The 23,057-nt window shown below is 35.0% G+C and overlaps 1 protein-coding gene across 1 annotated transcript in view; it reads left to right on the top strand.

Moving 5' to 3' along the window:
- USH2A (usherin) overlaps positions 1–23,057 on the top strand; it is a 761,558-nt gene that overhangs the window by 91,433 nt on the left and 647,068 nt on the right. The window contains exons 6-9 of the mRNA XM_087424358.1: positions 278–572; positions 1,781–1,965; positions 2,439–2,660; positions 3,797–3,890. Coding sequence (XP_087280484.1) covers positions 278–572; positions 1,781–1,965; positions 2,439–2,660; positions 3,797–3,890 — 796 coding nt within the window. The remainder of the gene's footprint in view (positions 1–277; positions 573–1,780; positions 1,966–2,438; positions 2,661–3,796; positions 3,891–23,057) is intronic.

The following is a 23,057-nucleotide window of genomic DNA, read 5'->3' as shown; positions in this document are numbered from 1 at the left end:
AAATAAATATCTTGATAATCAGACAAGGTCTTGTGCATGCTTCTTGCTGTTAAATGTTAACACTTAAGAATTTACTGTTTTTGGTATTCATTTTTATGAGAATGAGTTTGTTTATTTGGCCAGGAATTAGTTTGATTTTATGATCTGTTTAGAAAATTATTAAAATTAAATGGATACTAGAAAACATTAAAATAGTGATATTCATTTGTGGTAAATCTTAGACGTTCTATCATTGTTGAGTTATTTGTCCTTACAGTCTGCCTCTTGACTCCCGCAGAGAGATTCTGGAAGTTTTTTCTGGAGATCTGCTCAGATTGCATGTTCAGTCACATTGCCGCTGCCCCAGCAGCCACCCTCGGGTTCATCCTTTGGGACAGCGGTACTGCATTCCTAATGATGCAGAAGACACAACCCATAATAGAGTGCTACGACTTAATCCTGAAGCCCATCCTCTTTCTTTTGTCAATGATAACGATATTGGTACTTCGTGGATTTCGCATGTGTTTACAAACATTGCCCAGCTTAATCAAGGAGTGACTATTTCAATAGATTTGGAAAATGGACAGTATCAGGTAATTTGAAACAGTGGGATGTGTATTAGTTTCCTGTGGCTGCTGTAACAACTTGCCACAAATTTAATGGCTTAAAAGAACAGAAATTTATTCTCTCACAGTTATGAAGATCAGAAGTACGAAATCAAGATGTTGGTAGGGCCATGCTCCCTCCAAAGGCTCTAGGGGAGAATTCTTCCTTGTCTCTTTTGGGTTCTGGTGGCTCCATGTGTTGTTTGGCTTATGGCAGCATAACACCAATCTCTCCCTGCATTTTCCTTCTTCCTTGTTTCTGTGTGTTTGTCAATTCTTTTCCCTCTTGCTCTAATGAGGACCACCCTATATCAAGGATGATCTCATCTTGAGATCTTTAACTTAATTACGTCTGCAAAGACCCTATTTCAAATAAGGTCACATTCACAGTTACCAGGATGGGGGAGTTAGTACTTGGACATATCTATTTGGGGACACAATTCAACCTACCACAAGGTGAAAACTGAATTATGCAATTGAATATTACCTCACTAAAGTAGTGTGTTATAATGTACGAAATAAAAAGATCTAAAAGAAGATATGCAGGGCCTAAGTTTTTAGAGATTTGTATCAAAATCATATGAAATATTGAAACATTATTTTTTATATTAAGTAAAACAAATTAATAAAAACTGAGATGCTTTTTCTAAATAACAACTTAAGAACATATGTAACAATTATCTCATGTTAGTAGTATCCTTTTTTCATGCCTTTATATCAAACTTAGTATTAATTTCCACTTTAATTTATAAAATCCTTGAGAAGAGAGACAGATACGCAAGTACAGAATGTGTTGCTAAGGGCCGGCCCCGTGGCTTAGCGATTAAGTGCGCGCGCTCCGCTGCTGGCGGCCCGGGTTCGGATCCTGGGCGCGCACCAACACACCACTTCTGCAGCCATGCTGAGGCCATTTCCCACATACAGCAACTAGAAGGATGTGCAGCTATGACATACAACTATCTACTGGGGATTTGGGGGGAAAAATATAAATAAATAAAATATTTAAAAAAAAAAAGAATGTGTTGCTATAGGACTGTGAAATTTCTGGATATCTAATAACTATTTGATAATTATCCTTATGAAGGAGTAAGCCATCACAATTAAGACTGATTGACTCTAACAATTCCATGGTTCTATTTAGACTGATGGGTCAAACTTAAAACTTCAATGACAATAATTAACTTATTCATTTTCAGGTGTTTTATATTATCATTCGGTTCTTTAGTCCACAACCAACAGCAATAAGAATTCAAAGAAAGAAGAAGGACAGCCTAGATTGGGAGGATTGGCAATATTTCGCTAGAAATTGCAGTGCTTTTGGAATGAAAAACAATGGAGAGCTGGAAAATTCTGATTCTGTCAACTGTCTTCAGCTTCCCAAGTATGAACATTTTCGAAACAATTATCTTTGAAGGCACTAAAGAGTTAATTTTAATAGACTAATGGGTTAGTAATAACCTACAGGTAAACTAACTCACTAGGCTGGTAGAGACTTACCCCTACACCAACTTTCTTGAGGCGGATTCTTCTCAGACTCCTCTCAAAATTGAGTGTTAAACTATATTTAAAGTTCTCATAAAAGACTTTAAAGTGTCTCTTGCTTACAGTCTCATTTATGCTTTATAATCTGGTTTTCAGATTGTTTAGCAAGTTATCTATATTAATAGAATTTTTATTATGTCCTCAAGGAAATGTTTTACTATATTTTGCTATGATAATCCTATATTGTTTGCATATGAAATGTTTGTTTTTCCAGAATGAAGAATTTAAGCTGTTACTAATATTGTGTTATGATTTCTGTTTTGTCAAAAATATGAATAGCTTTTCACGATTTCAAATTTCTTTCATCAACAGGTATACTCCATATTCCCGTGGTAATGTCACATTTAGCATCCTAACACCTGGACCAAATCATCGTCCTGGATACAATGATTTCTATAATACCCCATCTCTTCAAGAGTTCATAAAAGCCACGCAAATAAGACTTCATTTCCATGGACAGTACTATACAACCGAGACTCCTGTCAGCCTCAGACACAGATACTATGCGGTCAATGAAATCACCATTACTGGGAGGTAGGGTTCATTACCAAGGTTTCGACTGCAATGTGCACTGTGCTTTTCACTATGAATCTTGTTTTCAACAAGATTTTTGTCATACTTATTTAAAAATACATTGAATGAGATCTTAAAGCAAGCCAGATTCCAAGCTTCATGTGTTGAAATGGTTTCCTACTCTAAGATTTATGTGGGAGATTTGTATGTAAGACTTTTCTGTATCACATTGTTATGGAATCAATTTTCAAAGCTATTGGGTTTAGAAGTTATGATACCCTGAATCCAACTTAGAAATAATTTACCAAATATTTTACTTGGTTTGTTCCAAAATATAATTTTCAAGTATTCTTGAAATCAAAGAGAAAAAGCTAGATTTGGAGTTACAACTATAGTACCAGCTAGTTTGTAAGTACTGGGCTTGGTCTCTCTGATATCACAATTCACGATTTTATAAGGAATATTTGTTTTCCTTTAAAGGAAAAATCTAATGTGTCTTAAGTAATTTATAAATATCTGACCATAATTGAGAACATGGCTCACAGTATTTAAATAAATGGATAGCTGGAGAACTACCAGGCAGCATACTCTCTAGTGTGGAAATGGTGTGTATATAGACTATATTTAGAATTGGGTTATGCTAGAAGAATGATGCGTCCTGTAAATAAGTACACCTTTAAAAACAGACAAGAATACCCATCTCTAAGTGTTATATGTTAAGTAATAGCATAATAAAAAAATAATACTGTTATATATTCACCATCTAATTTTGGGAAAAAATTTGAAATTTGTTAACTTCATTCTGCAGTTTATTCTAAACTTGGTAGTCTTAACTCTGTTTTGAATAGTTTCGAGTAAATGTCTTCTCTTGGAAAATTTGCCACGTGGTTGATATAGGTGTTAACAACCAAAATAGGCTTGAAAATTACCTTCACAATCAATGTGGTTTGGATATTGATGACACTCCTTCCAATGCTTCAGGATTAATTAAAAACTTTCATGAATATCCACATGATTAAAGAGAAACTGATTTTTGTGCTGATTAACATACTCGTCTCCCTTGATGGAATCATACAAGGGATATATACACAGTCTCTTAAATACATCTGCAGTTAAGTTGGCGTTTCTCAGGAGTTGTCTGACGGCTATGTTCACAGATGCCAGTGCTATGGTCACGCTGATTACTGCGACACGACAAGCCAGCCCTATCGATGCCTCTGCTCTCCAGCAAGCTTCACCGAAGGACTACATGTGAGTTCTCTGTTTTATGCATGGAAATCTCAGAAAGAAGGGAGGGCAGGGAAAGTTGAATACAAATTCTTTAAACTTAATTTTGGTCTAATTTCTGGGTACGAATAAAAATGAATTGATATGAACTTAAAATGTCTATTATTTTGGAAAAAAAATTTTGTAGAGAAAAATAAAAGCCATCAATAAGTTGAAAATTTCATTTTTAAAAATAAACTCTATGAGTGAAATAGCAACTAAGACTAAACCTAGAGGTTTTATTTTCCCTTTCTTTTTCTTTCTTCATTTTGTCAGCACTATCATATTTTATAAAACAACTTTTAAGGTGTCTGGATAGACAACATTTTAAATATGCATATGACAGAATATATCAATAATTTCCTTCATGGCTTTTTTTGATTTCAATCAAAAAAAACTAAAAAAAAAAGAGTTTAATTCCCACATCTAAGGGGTATTATGCAAAGGTGTTTATATAAAAAAAAGAGTCGTTAGATGCAGAGAGATCTTTATATATTGGCATCAATGAAGTTTAATTCATTGCTGATATCAGTAATTTTAAGTAATTAATTTGAAAATCTATAGTAAAATGACTTAGGAGTTATGTTACTTTAGTTTGTTTAGTTTAGAGGAGGTTTCATAGTAAAGGTGGAAATTTAGCTACATCTTTAGGAATAAGAGATAAATGGAAAAAAGTTTAAGAGAGATTTGTTGATAGAAATATCCAGCACCAACATCAGTAACAACTGATATGAAAGAGGGTACAGCAGCAGTAACAATCATACCAATAATAAAAATAAATCGTATGGAGTCTTCAGTAAATGATGTTGGAGGCAACTGGCTGGCAATGTGTAAGGAAATGAAGTTAGAGACCTACCTCCTGGCATGTACAAATATCTAGGTGGCTTAAAGGTTTAAATGTAAAAATAACTGTAAATATAATAAAGATTAGAACAATATTTCTAAATCTAAAGCTGAGGGCCTTTATAAGCAAAACATGAAATACACATAGAAACAAAGAAACCTATCAGGAGCCATGAAGGAAATTATTGATATATTCTGTCATATGCATATTTAAAATGTTGTACAGTGTAAGGACTAACATAACCACAGTCTAATGATTGGTCATGAGCTGATAGAAAATATTTACGTCACATTAACAGGTAAAGAGTTAAGATCCTATTAATAAGGAAAAAGGCATTGTTTCTCTATTACTACTGCTCAAAACATTTCTGACACCAGATGTGTGGGTTTTTCCACACCAAGCAATTCTCCAGTTCTCTGTGGACACCAACTGTGTCCTACAATTTAATTCAATTCTGACACTAACCTGAGTTTGCACAAACATCATGGGTTAAGAGCTCAGTCCCACAAGACCGCCCCCACTTCAGATGCCAATTATAAGTACTGGGTTCCCAGATTAACTGCAACTCTGTCTGACTTAACTACAAATTGAGGGTTCCCATAACCCCCTCCTTGGGTTCAATAATTTGCTAGAATGGCTCACAGAACTAAAGAAAGCAGTTTAATTACTAGATTACCATTTATTATAAAAGGATGCAACTCAAGAACAGCCAAATGGAAGGGATACATAGGGCCAGGTGTGGAGGAAGCTTCTGTGCCCTCTCTGAGCATGCTACCCTTCCAGCACCTCAATGTGTTTAGCAATCTGGAAGCTCTCTGAACCTCTCTGGCTAGAGTTTTTGTGGAAGCTTCATTACAGAGGCATGATTGATTAAAGCATTGGACATTGGTGATTGAAATCAACCTCCAGCCCCTCTCCCCTCCCTGGAGATCTAGGAGTGCGGCTGAAGTTTCCAAACATCTAATCAAATGGTTAGTTCCCCTGGCAACTAGTCCTTATCCTTAAGGGGTTTCCAAAAATCACCTTATTAACATAAACTTAAGTGGAGTTGAAAGGAGCTTGTTATGAAAAACAAAAGATGCTCCTTTCACCTTTATTGCTCTGGAGCTATTTCAGGAGCTGGGGACAGAAACCAAATATTATAACAAAGATGCCCCTATCAGTCTTATCACTTAGGAAATTACAAGAGTTTTAGGAGCTGTGGGCCAGAGAACAAATATATATTTCTTATTATGTCACAATCTCTAATACACAAAGAACACTTACAAATAATAAAAAAAGCAGCCACCTAGTAAAAAGGAGCAAATATATGAACAAGCAATTTACAAAGAAAGAACTGATAATTTTCAATAAACACGTGAAAACTTATCCAATCTCAATTTTAATCGGGAAAGTGCATATTATTATAAAATATCTTTTTTAATATATCAAATTAATAAAAAGTTTAAAGATTGATGACATTTAGGATTTGTAAGAATATGAGCTTTTATAAGTCATTGATGGGACTGCCAATTGGTACAACAGTTTTGGAGGATAATTTGACCATATTTATAGTCATGCGCTGCATAACAATGTTTTGATCAACGACGGACTGCATATAGAATGGTGGTCCCATAAGATTAGTACCATACAGCCTAAGTGGGTAGTAGGTTTACCACCTAGTTTTGTGTAAGTACACTCTATGATGTTTGCACAATGACGAAATCACCTAATGATGCATTTCTCAGAATGTATCTCCATTGTTAAGCCTTGCATGACTGTATTATACAATGAACTACGTTATGTAGTTGTCATTCTAAAAAGCAATTCTTCAATGACAAGAGTACTGAATGGTTATATTTGTGTCTTTTGTTACAGAAATATGAGATTATATGTTAGTGTATTTTAGCTTTTAAAATAGTAGCACTGTCTCATAGACTCCTGAATGACTTGTGAACTTCCCTGCCTCCTAGACCCTGCCCTGTACTTGTGTTCAGCTAGTCACTTCACTTCTCTGTGTAGTTTGTTTTAGGATATCATGGTACATCTTGCTTTTTAAAAACCATCTGTCAAGGTTTTGGTGAACTCCATTTCTGTCTTATGAGATTCTTAATCTGATCTAATTTGTTTTCGACTACAACAATAGTGCCTATAGTTCAATGGCAGGAATATTATCTAAAATGCAGACGCCCTCTAGCACATTTAGAATGTAGTCCTGATGCTCAGTTTCAACTCAGAGTCTTTGATTTTTATGGCCTCCTTTCTTTCTTTCCATGTGCTCAAACTCAAACTTTCATGTTCTAGTTCAGACGTCCCTTTGAACTTACTCTCCAGATCATTGCTTTATATTGCTGACCTTTTTATTTATACATTTAGTCTTTACCACACGTTGATAATTACTTTGATTTGTGATTGCCATGAGGTTCATATATAATAACCTATGTACATAGCAGTCTATATTAAGTTGATGGTCTCTTTACTTTGACCTCTTTCTAAAAGCTCTACTCTTTTACTCCTCTCCTCCCACGTTCTATGTTTTTTGATATCATATCTAACCTCTTTTTTGTTTGTTTGTATCCATTACCCTCTTATCATGGAAACAGATAATTTTTTCCTATTTGTGGTCTTCTCTTTCCCCCTTAAATAAATCCCTTTAGCACTTCTTGTGAGACTGGTTTCTTAACGATAAACTCCTTTAATTTTTGCTTGTCTGGGAAACTCTTTCTCTCTCCTTCCATTCTGAATGATAACCTTGCCAGGTGGAGTATTCTTGGCTGTAGGTTTTTTCCTTTTAGCACTTTAAATATATCATGCCACTCGCTTCTAGGCTGTAAGGTTTCTGCTGAGATGTCATCTGATAGCCTTATGGGATTTCCTTTGTATGTAACTTATTGCCTTTCTCTTGCAGCTTTTAGGCTTCTCTCTTTATCTTTAATTCTGGACATTTTAATTATGATGTGTCTTGGTGTGGGCTTCTTTGTGTTTATATTTTTCGGTGTTCTCTGTGCTTCCTGTACCTGGACGTCTGTTTCTTTCCTTAGGTTAGGAAAGTTTTCAGCTATTATTTCTTCAAATAGATTCTCTGTCCCTTTGTCTCTCTCTTCTCCTTCTGAGACACCTATAACATGGAGGTTAGTGTGCTTGATGTTGTCCCTGAGGTCTGTTAGACTGTCCTCACTCTTTTTAATTCTTTTTTCTTTTATCTGTTCAGCTTGGGTGATTTCCTCTAGTCTTTTGTCCAGCTCGCTGATCCATTCTTTTGTATCACCTACTCTGCTTTTGAGTCCTTTAGTGAATTTTTCATTTCCAATATAGTATTCTTCATTTCTGATTGGTTGTCTTTTATATTTCCCATTTCTTTGTTGATATTCTCACTGAGTTCATCCATTCTCCCAAGATCAGTGAGCATCCTTAACACTCTTTGTTTGAACTCTCTGTCAGGTAGACTGCTCATTTCTGTTTCATTTAGTTCTTTTTCTGGTGTTTTGTCCTCTTCCATTACTTGGAATGTATTCATTTGCTGCTTTGTTTTACCTCTTTCTCTGTGCTTGTATCTATGTATTAGGTAGGTCAGCTATGTCTCCTGATCTTGGAGAGGTGACCTTATGTAAGCAATGCCTTATGAGGCCCAGCAGTGTGCTTCTCTCTCATCACCAGTTCCAAATGTTCCAGGAGTGACCCCTGTGTGGGCTACATGTGTCCTTCTGTTGTGGCAGGTTTGCTCTCCCTGTAGGTGCCCAGGGAGGCTGAGCTGTCGCCTTGGCCGGCTGGTTGTAATGCTCAGCTGTGTGGGGTTGTTGTGGAGCCTTCAGTCTCTATCGGGTGTGGGGAGCCCCAGCACAGTTGGCTACAAGGTCTAATAGCACATTCCTGTTGCAGTTTTTCTGTTAAGTGAGTAGGCCCCCAGTGTGGCTGGTTGTTAGGCTCAGGGGCTTAGAATTGTTTTAGGTCTCTGGCGCATAAGGCTCTTGTCAGCTCTCTGAGGATTGCAGCTGGGTGGGGCTGGCCCCAGGCACGGGAGCACCCAATTGTTTCAAGCTTTGGAAGGTGGGGCCAATCCCCTATGTGGCTGTTTGAGAAGCACAAGTCTGTTGCAGCTGACAAACCCCACCATCCACAGGGCCACACACACCATCAACACAGTCTTGGCCCATGCGTGTGCCCCGACCCCATGAAGCGGACCCAGTTGCCCCATGGCAGAGGTGCCACATACTCCACAGATGCCCCACACACTCCACCTGCTTCTCGTGCACACCCTGTGCCACAGAGGTGGACCCACTCTCCAGGCTACAGAGAATCCAGTCACCAATCAATGCAGGCCCACAAGTTGCCTGAGGGCTTGTTGTTGGGTGGGGCCAATCCCTGGCTGAGCTAGATTAAATCAGTGATCTAGTGAGTGAGACAGACCCTGGGCTAGTAGGCCCCAGGGAGAACTCCAATGGCATCTGCCAGTGTCTGTGTCAGCACACTCACACCAGGCCAGGACAATGGCCACTGCCAACGTCCCAGTCCCTGGAGAGGTGTCACCTCTCACCAAGATGCACTCAGAGCCTATCAGGTGAGTCTCTTTTCACCGAAGGACTGTGTACCTTTTTTTCTGGTGATTTTAGGTTGCTTTATGAGATGGATGAATTTGTGCATGGGCCCTTTAAGAGCTGGCTTTAATTTCCTTATGTCCCAGCTTTTCTGGGGGTATTCCCTGTTGTTGTTAGTAGCCAGCAAAGCCAGATATTATGACATTTTGATATTCATGATGTTATCATGATGCTATATCATGATATTATGATATTTTCTCGGTTGTGATGGGTCCAAAAAATGCTTATAGTGGCAACACTCCCCAGTTCAGGTCCCCCACTCCTCCAGGGAAGGCTATGTACCTTTGGATTGCTCCTGGCTTATCATATGATAAAAGAAAGGAAATTAGTTGAATTTACTTGATTGATTCACTCTTTATTCTGCCATAATTGTGTATTTAAATTTTCGGCAATTTGATTTGCTCTTGACTTTTAAAGTTAAAGTGATATTTATTCTATTTTTCCTAGTGTCTTCTCCTTTTTATCCTTTAAGATGGACACTTCTTTCCTTGAAATGAGTTCTTTCTTTCACTAATCTCATCCCTACTCCTAAAACCCACTAATAACCCAATTAAACAGTGCTCTGGGATGAATTTAGTAGGGAAACTTGATCTGACTCTATCTAGTATATGCAAACTAAGGACTGGGTAATACTTTCATACGATATGTTGTTCTCTGAACTCCTTTTGCTTTATTTTGACTAGTTAGTTTCCACTCCATCTCTCTCTTACTCTTGATGCCCCAACCTTTTTTTTCCCTTTTCTCTCTCTATAATTGCTCACAGTTAAGTGATTGATATTTTATGATTCTTGGATGATTTCATGCTTCCCCTTAAAAATAGAGCCATTAAATGAATCAAGGCTTGTGATTGGTCTCAGAAGTCAAATTGGGATTTTTAGATTTGGTCTCAGGTGGTGACTGCTGGATTATGAACTAGTGAAATAATTAACTATAGTTTAGGTTGAGAATACATTTTAATGCTCTTTATTTAGACATTAAGTGCCTCTGAAAACAAAAGTTAAAAAGTTGACTTTTCTGTTACTTTCCTCCTTGACATATTTTGATAATTCATGAGTTTAGCCATAAATAAAAAAAACAACAAAAAACCCCAGCAAAGTTTGGTAAATGCAGCTGAAGGGAAAAAGTCAATAGACTGTTAAGTTGAATGATTTCTCAGTCTTATGATATTTTCAACAATGTGTTGAAAATGGAAAATGATTTTATAAAGCATTCATAAGCGTGAACTTTTCTTTTTGTTAGCATTCAAAGTATTTTAATACATATGGAACTTACGTATCTGATACAGTTGTCTTGCAATAATTTGAAAATATGCTTATTCAAATGCTTTTCATGTTGTTCTACTTTTTAAAATAATAAGTTTTAATATAAGCCGTTCATTTCCTATTGGAACCAATGTTCTTTTTAAAGATCTGGACATAATCCAAAAAGAATGTCTTCAATTTCACAGTATTATGCTAACCATTAATAATATTACTCAATGAACAGGGTTTTTGTGAATTATATTACAGCCATTTGGCAAACAGATGAAAACGTAAGCCTTGAGAATATGCCAGTTCTTGGCAATTGTCGGTTCTTTGAGAAAGTGTTTTTAGCGGAAGTGAAAATGAATGAAGTCGGGAGATAGGATTAGAATGGTAAATTCAGAAGCAAGTTCATAGCCATTTTGGGGAATTTTCTATATAAAACATTCTTCAGTTGTTTATAAAGTTGCTGTCACAAACTGGTGGTCCTCAGGTGGTTTAAACAGTTTTTTATTTAATTTCCAACAAGAGTTGTCACTTTTTTTTTTTTAATCTCTTGCTTCTTCTAATTAGAAAGTAGTCCAACACTATGTCCATGTTCCCCCACGGCAACAACTAGCTAACTCAGGGGAGCAATTACCCTCTTTAGAGCAGTATCATTCTTGGTTGCCACTGAATTCACTACAATCCACAGCCTTATATTTGAGTGAACTCACTTATGTTTACTACCTGGCTTTCAGATACTTTGAACTTGTGAACATTACAAGGCAAAACTTGCTAATAGTTTGAGACTTACACTAGTAGCTAGACTACATGATTAATTATTCTGAATATAGCAAGACCAATTGTCTATTTCAGAGCTCCATTGGTAACTCTTATTTCTTTTGTCCACTCATAAAATTAAAAAGCTAACAAATAACCAAAAAAACTCAAGGAAATCTATTACCAAAGACCCCACTGATCCTGAGATGAATTTAAAGCCACACTTTCTTTTTTCTTAAGTATTCCATTTACATTTTGTGATACCTAAAACATCTACCTTGAGGAGGCTCAGTGACTCTCCTCAGTGCTAATAGACTAGGAACTCTGACATATTTTTGTGTTGTATTGGCAATTTTAAGGCCTTGACTTTAATGTATGATGTATACCATAAATAATAATGGCATATTTCATTAATTGAGAGTAATTTGAAAATATTTGTCACATTTCTCCCCCAGAAATGACTGAAGCAGTGAATAATTAATCTACTGGGTCCATTTTAGGATTACTCTAGGGCAAAACAAATCCCAAAACACTAGATACTATTCAGTAACTTTCAAGTAGAGTTGAATGTTTCAAAGTAGATTTCAGGATTATATGGCATTGAACTTGCTTGATTCACTTGATAAAAAACACATATACTCTTTTTAAGTGATTAATTTTATTTTATTTGGATAATAAATAATTACTGTTACTTGTACATGTATTTCTAATTTTCAAATAAATTTTTTATTTTGAGATAATTGTAAATTCTTATAGAGTTGTAAGAAATAAAACAAAGAGATTTCTTGTATGCTTTACTTAATTTGACCCACAGTAACATCCTGTAAAACTACAGTTGTTTCTTTTTAAATCAACTTTTTGAAGTATGATTTGATACAATATAATGCACCCATTTAAAAATGTGTAGTTTGATTTGTTTTGGCAACAAATGTATACCCTTGTATAATAACCACCCTAATCAAGATATAGAATGTTTCCCTCTCCCCATTGTCTCTTGCTCCTTTACAGTCAATGCATCACCCAACCCTCAGTCCCAGGAAAGCACCAACCTGCTCTATGTTACTATAGATTAGTTTTGCCTGTTCTAAAATTTCATATCGTGGAGTTATTCAATATGTATTCTTTTGGTACATAGGTTCTAAATCCCACCCCCCACCGCCTTGGTCTTTTTTAGATCATTTCCTAACTACTTGTGCTATTACTTTTATTGCAATAAAGTACTTTTGGTCCACCTGTTCAGGAAGTTCATTATAACTATCAAAAAGTATGTGTTAAGTTCATAGGTGTAGAATACTACTTAGGAACTGGAAGCTTCTGTGTGTATATTATATGTCAACTAACATGGTTGCATGGCTACAATATACCTATTACTTCTGTTCTCCTCTTATCTAGTGCTTTCTTTACCTGTTCTAAGAGTTCAAGTGTTGACAGAATCTAGTTTTAAGAAAAGCGTTATCAGTGGAAACTTGCATCCTTATGATTTTTCAATTTCTTTTAATAGCTCTGTTCCCCTCTCAGGGGCTCTAGGCCAAGAGTGATGCAATGATCAGTGCCTTCGCCAAGCCCTGGCACTTTGTTGGCTACTTAGTTATTCTTTCATCATTTTGTGACATCATTACTTGCAAGGGTGGCCAAGCATTCACAGAGCAATTTATTAGGAACCATGAATACTTCTCTTATTCTTTGGCTCTGATTTGTGACCCTTTTATAACATTAATCATGGCTTTTTTGAATTAACTACAATCAAACTATCAGTATGCATTTTGTTAGTATTATAAATAGCAGAGCCAGCTTAAAACATTTTATATAATAAGCCCTTCTACCATTCAATAATTTGAACGGTGCCAACATCACACTCTACAATGCTTATTATGTAAATGAATATCTCCTGTTATTTTAGAGAGTGCGTTCCTTTAGAGCACTAAAGTCCAAAAGTATGAGTCATCGTGACTAACTTGTCTCATATTTTTATTATACATCAAGCTTTACCACTACTTACGTTTTCTGTTTGCTCACAGATTTTACTCTAAATGTATTTCATTTTATATTATAATTTTTGTAATACTAACAAATTAATGCATCTTCATGTAAGTAGCATTCAAACAGTTCATTTATAGAATCTACATTAGATGTACATTTAGTGAGTCAAGGTCAAAAATTTCATTTCCTCTCTGACACATGGTGATATTATTAATCTTTGAAAAACATTTGCATTAGTTATTTCCCTGAGATAGGTATGTGCATAAATGCATTTAAAATGTAAGTTAAAAACATGAAAAAGAGGTTGATAATGTGGGGATAGATTGAAAAAGCTTTATAGAAGAAGCAAATAGAGATAAGGACAATATAAAAATAATTAAAAATTATATTTGAAGGGATAAGGGTAAAGAATTTTCCAAAGCTGAGGAATGACATAATTCTTCTGAATCCTAAGTAGGCTAATAAAAAAAATACATACATAGGTAAGACAGAATAAATCTTCTGATCACCAAAGACCAAGAGCAGATCCTAAAAGTAGCCAGAGAAAAAAAGACAAATTATTTATAGACATAAATTTATAAGAAATTTTGACATTATATTTCTCAAGCCACAGTGGAAGCCAGAAGACAGTGGTATAGTACCTTTGAAGTGCAGAGAGAAAGTAATCAACAAACCTAGAATTTGTAGCTAGATTATCAAATAAAAACAAGGGAGAAAAAAATACATTTTCTGTCTAACAAAAATTTATCCAACTTTACCACCGCAGACTTTCACTAAAAGAATTTTTAAAGGATATATTTCATGATCCCAGAAAAAAAGCCTGATATGCAAGAAGGAATTGTGAGCACGTAAACCAGCAAATATATATCAGCTGTATTAAATAATAATATTGTTTAATAATAATATATTTAATAATAAATATAAATTCTATTAATTAATAATAATAAAGTTATATATGGGGAGTACAAAAATATAGCAAGATACTGCTATAATAGACATTAAAAATAGAATTAAGGGGAAGGGAAATATGGAACGTCAGTTCCCTCTGGCACTTAAGGGGTGAGGAGGGGAGTGACTGTTACACACTCCTTAAAAGACTGAGACCAAATCATAGGCCTATCGAACACTTCCCCTCCCCCCACACCTTACCACTGCATCACAAAAGGTCTATTTTTCTGGAGTTCCTTTCACCCAGTACATCATGTCTAGCTTTCAACAAAAATTAAAAAGCATACTAAAAGACAAAAGTACAGTTTAAGAGGCAAAGCAAACACCAGACCCAGACTCAGATATGGCAGAGATATTGGAATTATCAGACGGAGAACTTAAAACAACTATGATTAATATGCTATGAGTTCTAATGGGAAAAGTAGATAAAATGTAAGACCAGATGGGTAATGTAAGCAGAGAGATGGAAATTTTAAAAAGAATCAAAAAGATATGCTATAGATTAAAAACACTGTTAACAGAAATGAAAATATCTTTGATGGATTTATTAGTAGACTGGAAATGGCTGAAGAAAGAATCTCTGAGCTTGAGGATGTGTCAATAGAAACTTCCAAAACTGAAAAGCAAAGAGAAAAAAGACTGAAAAAAAGAAGAAGCAGAATATTCAATAACTGTGGGACAATTGCAAAGGATGTAACATATGTATAATGAGAATACCAGAAGGAGAAGAAAGAGAAAGGAAAAGAAGAAATATTTGAAGCAATAAAATAAAAAAAGAAAGAAAAACCTTAGTAATTGAGGCTTGAACTAATTTAAAGCTTGAACTAATAGATTCTTGTATCCAGCAATGAGAAAATACACATTCTTGTTAGGATCACATGGAAAATTTATGAACATTGATCATGTACTAACCAATAAAGATGGTCTCAACAAATTATACAGAATTTGTAATCACAGCATATTGTAGGCATTAAGTAAATAGTTCTAAGTGAATGAATGCATTGAATCATTTCACTATTATGCAAACTAGTCAAGAAAAGTAGAAAAAGAATGAAAAAACCCAACTAAAATTATGACTCTTTTAATTATCCAACAAAATTTTGAGTCCTTATCTACTAAGCAGTTGGTTTGCATCTCTGAGCAAAACACAATTATTCCTATTCTTAAAGAGCTTACGTTCTCTCAGAAGTTGGGGGTGTGTGTAGGGAGGCAACAGAAGTTAAATAAATAAGTTAAATATGTAGTATGATAAGGTTTTATCTGAGGGCATAGATCTTAATTATTTTGAACTCTGTCAATGGAAGTGTGGAGGCCAGGAAACAAAATCAAACGAGGACAGTACGAAAAAGAAAATTTATAGGTCACTCTTACTTGTAAACATAAACCTAAAACTTAACAAACCAAATCTAGCTATTTATAAAAACAATAATATATAGTAGCCAAATTGGGTTTTTCCCAGGAATGCAAGTGAAATTTAATATTAATAAATCTGTTAAGGTAATTCACCACAGAAACTCATGAAGGGAGGAAATGATCATTTTAATAGATTTGGAAAAAAGCAGTTGATAACATTTAACGCTTATCTAGATAAATATTTTCAGCACACTCTGAACTGAAGACTCCCTTCACCTGGTAAAGAACATCTACAAATTCCTAGACACAACAGTGCACATGTTGGTGGATCCATTGAAGCATTCCCTTTAAAATCAGGAATAAGACAAGGATGTCTGTTATTCAACATTCTATTGGAGGATCTAGCCAGCTGAGTGTGGTAAGAAAAAGAAATAAACACTTAAAGAATTGGAAAGAAAGAACTGAACTGAAGACAAGATGATTGCATCAGAAAATGTAAGAAAATCAGAAATTATGAAATATTAATGAGAGTTCAGTAAGGTGGCTAGATATAGAATAGATACATGGAAATCAATTGCCTTTTATATACCAGAATAACAAAACAGGAAACTTAATTTAAAAAGAGATACTAATTATAATAACATCTAAAGGAAAATCTTCCAAGATATGTTCATGGTAGAAACATTATTGAAAAATATTTAAAAGACTTAAAGTATCAGAGGGCTACAACATGCTCACGGAGAGAAAGATTTAATACCACAAAGATGTCAATTCTCCCCAATCATAACATAAATTCAATCCAATTCCAATCTAAACATCAATACAATAAATTGAGAAACTGATTCTAACATAGTGATGATTAGAGAAATAAAAATTATAAATAAATTTGAAGAAGGTAATAAGGAGCAGGGTCTTTCCCTACCCAATATAAAGTCTTATTATGAAGATATAATAATTACCACAGTAAGCTATTGGCTCAAGGGTAAACAAATCATAATTCATGGAAGAGACATTTCAAATCTGTGGGGGAAACTGGACTACTTAATAAATAGTTGTAGGAAAATTTATTTTTCATATGAAAAGTTGAATTCACAACTTGTACCATAAACAAAAATTAATTTCTAGGAGAATAGACATCTAAATGTTAAAAAATAAACCTTTAAAATTTTTCCACCGAAAATGCAGTATGTCTTTGCGACTTCTGAATATGTGAAGCACAAACTATCAAGGAAGAAACTGCTAAATGTTTCTACGTTAAAATTGGAATCTTCTAATCATCAAAAGCTACCATGTTAAAAAAAGAAAGAAAAACTATAGACTAGAAGATGATATTAGTAATGCAACACATAGACAATAAGGGAACTTTTAAATCAGACTATTTGAAAAATAGACCAAAAAATGAACAGGTAATTCGCAGAAGAGGCCAGAAGTGGCAACTCAAGTGGCCAATATACATATGGAAACATTTGCAACTTTACTGGTTATCTGTAAAGTAATCAAAGATATGAGATAACATTTTACACTCATGAGGTTGGCAAAGATTAAAAAAATCTGAAGATTTCAATTGCTAGCAAAGATGTGGATTATTTAGGACTCGTACACCATTGATGGGAAGGTGCCACCACTGTGGAAAAACAATTTGCAAATGTTTAAATGGAATACGTACAGCAGAGGTATGAATGACTATAGCTATTACATCTACATGACCAAACTTCTCGAACAATCCAGTGCAAAAAGCTGGCTGTAGAATAAGACATACAGTGTACCGTTTATGTAAAATTTAAAAACATGCAAAACAGTTACTAAGTAATGCATATATAAAGTGTAAATATCAAGAAATGCTTGTGAATGATTATTACTAAATTCAAAGGTTAGTAGTGGAGTGGAGTGTTTATGGCAGTGTTTGGTTTTTAAGTCAAGTGGTGAAAAAGCACAATGGTTTGCTTTTTTATTATTGATTTTGCAGTTAAATATTTCAATGTAATTTTCCTAATATAATAATAATATGATTTATTAATATATCAAGAACATTTCATCTATGGTAAGTATTCAGGCTACTGCTAAAGACAGACTCGAGGTGATTTTCTTTAGCATGGAATAACTGCTACAAAGTTCGTAATTACTGTGTACCTTTATGGTTCTGATGTGAAGATGGATCATTTGCTAGCTTCATTCAACAAATATTTATGAAATGCCTCCCTGTGTAGAGCATTATGCTAGAGTACAGCCATATCATCTTGATTACAGATGCAACTATTTGAAAATATTGAAGGACTTTCATTTGTGAAATTCAAAAAAGATTTTCTGGCAGACACTAATTACTATAATAAATGGAGATGCCTTTAGTGCAAACAAATTATTCAGGCTGACACTTTGTAATTAACAAACAACGTAAATATCATTGACATTTTAAATCTTAAAAGAAAAATGTAAATGCAGCTATATTAATGAAGGGATTTTTTAAATTTGTTAATCTAATACTAAAGTCTAACATTAGATAAAATTTCCAAGATAAAATGACTTTATATCCAAATAGTAACTCGGATGCATTTTTATGTCCACTCATTAAATTTAGAGGAACTCTAAAAACTCAAAGACAGACATATGGATTTTGCTTCTTAATATATCAATCTATATTTGTCTTATATATATGATTTTGAAGAGTTCCATGTAAAGAACATTTTAATAGAATGAATTCATTTTTTCTTCATTGGCTTTCTTTATAAAATAGTGCAGGTTATCCTATACAAATGTGTTCTCTATTAAGGCCACATTTTCTGACATATCAATAAGGTTAAATTATTATGGTTGCTATAAAATAGAATTGCTTTGGCTTAGCCACTACCCACAAACCTGAACAAAACTTAAAAGTTCTCCTTCTGGACTCTTGGGCGAACCTAGTGTATCTCATATGTGTCTTTTCTATTTGGTGCCCTGAACAAGTCTCACAATTAAAGAGGAAGAGGGAATAAAGAAGGGTTGGCAAGCCAAGGGGGAGATCAAGTATCCATGTGGAGTGTTCAAAATTAATGAATAAGACTCCAGGGCCCATCAGGCAAATGGTTTTGTCTCATTCAACAACTAGACAGAGTAAGATGGTCTGCATTCACAAGCCATACAGTCAGGAACACTGTGTTTGAAAATACATGGACTCTTAGTTATATTTACATATAGACAATGTGTAGAACTGAAGCAGTTGTCCAAATAATTCTGTCTACAGTCTCTACTTTTGCAAATGTAGATTTTGTTTCATATGTTATTAAAATTTGTTTTATTGGATGGTTTTCCAGTCCTCCATTGCATTTTGCCTGTAGAGATATAGACAAGGCATTGCATGAATTAAAAAGTTTCTAAAAGTAGCCACCATCTATTAATAGTTGAAATGTCAGACAGGCTGTGTATCTTAAGTGTTCACGATCATTGCATTGTTGCTAATGTCTGATCAGTATTGTCCAATAGCATTAGTAGTTATTTAATTTATGCTATTAATATCTTATATCTGCTAGAGAGCAGGTAAGTACATATTCTCTGTGGACACTAATTATAGGAGAATTTCTAACCAGGAGAAAGATAATTACTGAGAAAGGATAAATATGTGAGCATTTCTGTCTTCTCAATGGCAAAGCATGGTAATTGTTTTGGATTTGCTAATTGAGATTACATAGTAATCCCAGGTAAAGATCTGAAGGAAAATATTGCATTCACCTTTAAACCATTAATGTGATTATTCAATTAAATACTAGACACATTAAGGTATAGTCCTGTAACATGTCATAAATGTAAACAGGCTATTAAGCCATTCATTCATGCATTCGTAAACATATATTTATCACCTACCATGTGCAAAGCACTGAACCATTTTTTGTCTAGATTCTCTCTGCAGTTGGAAGTTTTGTCTATGTTTCCACCCTCTTCCTCACCCAATCTATCACTGATAATAACTTAGCAAATTTGTCTAACAATAGCTGTGTGGTTGGAACATTAGATCTACATAGGGAAACTTCTATTGGAAAAAATAGTTACATGGGTACAGTGAGCTTTTTATGTTTATAAAGATGATTTCTCTGTCTAGTAGACAAAAGAAATTACATGGAAACTACATCATTTGAATTACGATTGAGTTGCTACATCCAAAGGGAAGAAGGAAGCTGTGAATAGAGCCTGAGAACAATTATTATTATTAGAGATTTAGGCTCTTAAAATTTCCAACGTACTGGTCTGGTTTCTACTGATGAGAAAGGAGCAATTTACAGACTTTCAGAAGATCTCTAATTCAGTTAGGCCATTTGGGAATAGTTTAACAAATCACCTCTTTTAGCTCAGTAAGTAGTACTATAGTGACCTCTAAAAAGTGAGCATATTATCATCTCTCAGTTTGAAACAAGTTGCCTTCCTCCCCTTCCCATAGAGGCAGGGGCTAACTACATAGCTCTGAACTTTCCAGCCAGGAGTGGAGTGACTCTTTGGTTTCCAGGGCACTGCCATCCAATTTAGACTCTGAGCAGAAGGAGGTAAGTTTGGACATTTAACCACAGTGAATCCACTCAACACCTCCCTCCCTCAGAGGTCATTTCCTATCCCTGGAGCCAGTATAGCATGGTGCTTAGAAGCGAGGACACTGAAGGAGAATATGTATACATATATACACATACATGTATATATATATATGTGTGTGTAGTATATGTATGCATATATGTTTACATATATATATAAATTGAGTGCTTTCTATATGTTAAGGCTTCTAGACACCTGGAATATTGTTATGAATAAAAACAACAAACATTGATGTCCTTAGAAATTTTTACATTCTAATTTATATTAATTGACATTCTTGTGGATGACTTTAGAAAATTATCAAATTTCTCTCCTATTCCTCAGTTTTCTCATCTGTAAAATGGAGGTAATAGCAACTCGTACTTCATAGGTTGTTGGAAAGATTTAGTCAGCTAATAAATACAAACTGCTTAGGCCTGAGAGCATAAGTCTTAGCTATTTTTATTGCAAGGAAAGCATCGCCTAGATAAAGACATTCGAGGGCATTTTACTGTTGAGGGTAGAAGGGGAAGTAATTTTCTTTCACTTTTGTTTTTTTGCTAGAGCTGGGAATGAAGGAAATGAATTCACTGATAGAAATGAACTCTTGTTGCATCATCCATTCATTAATTTATTCTCTCATTCCTACTTTCCTTTGTTCATTCATTCCGTTACTCAATAAACATTATCGAGCAATTACAATGTTCCAGGCATTATGCTGGGATTCATTAGATCAATGAAATCTAGTTCCTGCTTTAAGAAGCTCAGAGTCTAACAAGAACCACAGATAAATACATGGACTATTATAATATTCTATGATAATTGCAATAATTTAAAAAGTGTAGACGAAATGCTATTTTCTCTATAAATGCTTAATAAAATAAGGCAGCACCCATAGTTATCCTTTGTCCCCGTATGGTATGTATGAGACTTAAGAAAAACTAAAGGATTATTTCATTATTTATCATTATTGGGGAATTAACTACTTCCTGTAAATTTTCCAGATGTGACTTTTTAAAACGAACATTTAAAAAATAGTTTAATTCAGGGGCCGGCCCAGTGGCGCAAGCGGTTAGGTGCGCGCACTCCGCTGCGGCGGCCCGGGGTTCGCTGGTTCGGATCCCGGGCACGCACCGACGCACTGCTTGGCAAGCCATGCTGTGGCGGCGTCCCATATAAAGTGGAGGAAGATGGGCACAGATGTTAGCCCAGGGCCGTCTTCCTCAGCAAAAAAAGAGGAGGATTGGCGGATGTTAGCACAGGGCTGATCTCCTCACAAAAAAAAAAATAGTTTAATTCGTTTTTTGAAATCATTCAAAAACAGATTATTGACTTCTCTTCTTCTTTTTTTTTTTTGTGAGGAAGATGGGCCCTGAGCTAGCTAACATCCGTGCCCATCTTCCTCCACTTTATATGGGACGCTGCCACAGCATGGCTTGACAAACGGTGCGTCGGTGCGCGCCCAGGATCCGAACAAGCAAACCCTGTGCTGCTGCAGTGGAGTGCGTGCACTTAACTGCTTGCGCCACTGGGCCGGCCCCTCTTTCTTCTTTTTATATATATATTTTACTTTATTTTATTGAGGTCACATTGGTTTATAACATTATGTCAATTTCAGCCTTACATCATTGTATTTCGGTTTCTGTGTAGACTGCATTGTGTTCACCATCAGAAGTCTAGTTTCCATTCATCACCGTACATATGTGCCCCTATACCCCTTTTGCCCTCCCTCACCCTCTTCCCCTCTGGTAACCACCAATCTGTTCTCTGGATCTATATGTTTGTTTTTTTATCTTCCACATATGAGTGAATTTATATAGTATTTGTCTTTCTCTGTCTGACATTTCACTTAGCATAATACTCTCAAGGTCTATTGATGTTGTCACAAACGGCACAATTTTGTCTTTTTTTATGGCTGAGTAGTATTCCATTGTGTATATACACCACATCTTCTTTATTCATTCATCCATTGATGGGCACTTAGGTTGCTTCCAAATCTTGGCTATTGTGATGGAAATACCATATGATCCAGCTATTCCACTTCTGGGTATTTATCCAAAGAACATGAAAACGGTAATTAAAAAAGGTAAATGCACCTCCATGTTCATTGCAGCACTATTCACAATAGCCGATACTTCTCTATTTTCCTAATCTGTGAATGTTGAAGACAAGTTAAATTGTTTTTGATGACTCATGGTTGTCATTATAAACTTGAGCTTTCAAAGGGCACTGAGTCTGTTGAGCTCTTCTGTGAGTAACTTGTAGGAAAATCCCTGCCCCCCCGCCACCCGAAAACTTCATGTATTTTTGGCTAAGAGGATATTTTCTTCTTCCTTCATTCAAAGAAATGTCTTACACCTTTAAGATTGTTGGATAAGGGACTGAATAAATGAGGTGCTGCTATAGTTAAATCTCTTTAAATTTTCCTATAAAAGTTTGCATTTTCTCTGTAAATTTGATGGTATTAAGAAATAATGGAGCAATATTGAGACTGATGGGAGTAGAGTTGATAAAAATGCTTTTGGACCTGTGGATTATCTTTGAAAGATTGTCTTTGCTATTCTGTAATAGTAACAAAAGAACACTATACTCCACATATATAGAACAATTAATGATCCAGAAGAGAGAAATGTCATTATGTATTATTAGAATATGATGTAATAAAATAAATTTCATCAGTATCTTCTAGATTTAATGATTATTCTATTATTTTCCTACCTGAATATGTCAAAGTATTTGGCTGCAACTTAGTGGAGTTGATTAGTGGCCTTTAAGAAGCTATCAAAATGAAACCAGTTAGATGAATCAGTGACAAAGATCTTCAACCCTGATATAGCCATTGTCTAATCTTATAATTTGAGCATCCAGGGACATATCAGGGGGAATCCAGTTGTTACAGAAGAGACTGAAACATAAT

The sequence above is a fragment of the Ceratotherium simum genome, chromosome 36 (assembly GCF_057802395.1).
Source record: "Ceratotherium simum simum isolate JZ-2026a chromosome 36, ASM5780239v1, whole genome shotgun sequence".
Classification (NCBI taxonomy): Eukaryota; Metazoa; Chordata; class Mammalia; order Perissodactyla; family Rhinocerotidae; genus Ceratotherium; species Ceratotherium simum.
Note: the sequence above shows the minus strand (reverse complement) of the source record. Positions and strands in the feature narration are given on the sequence as shown.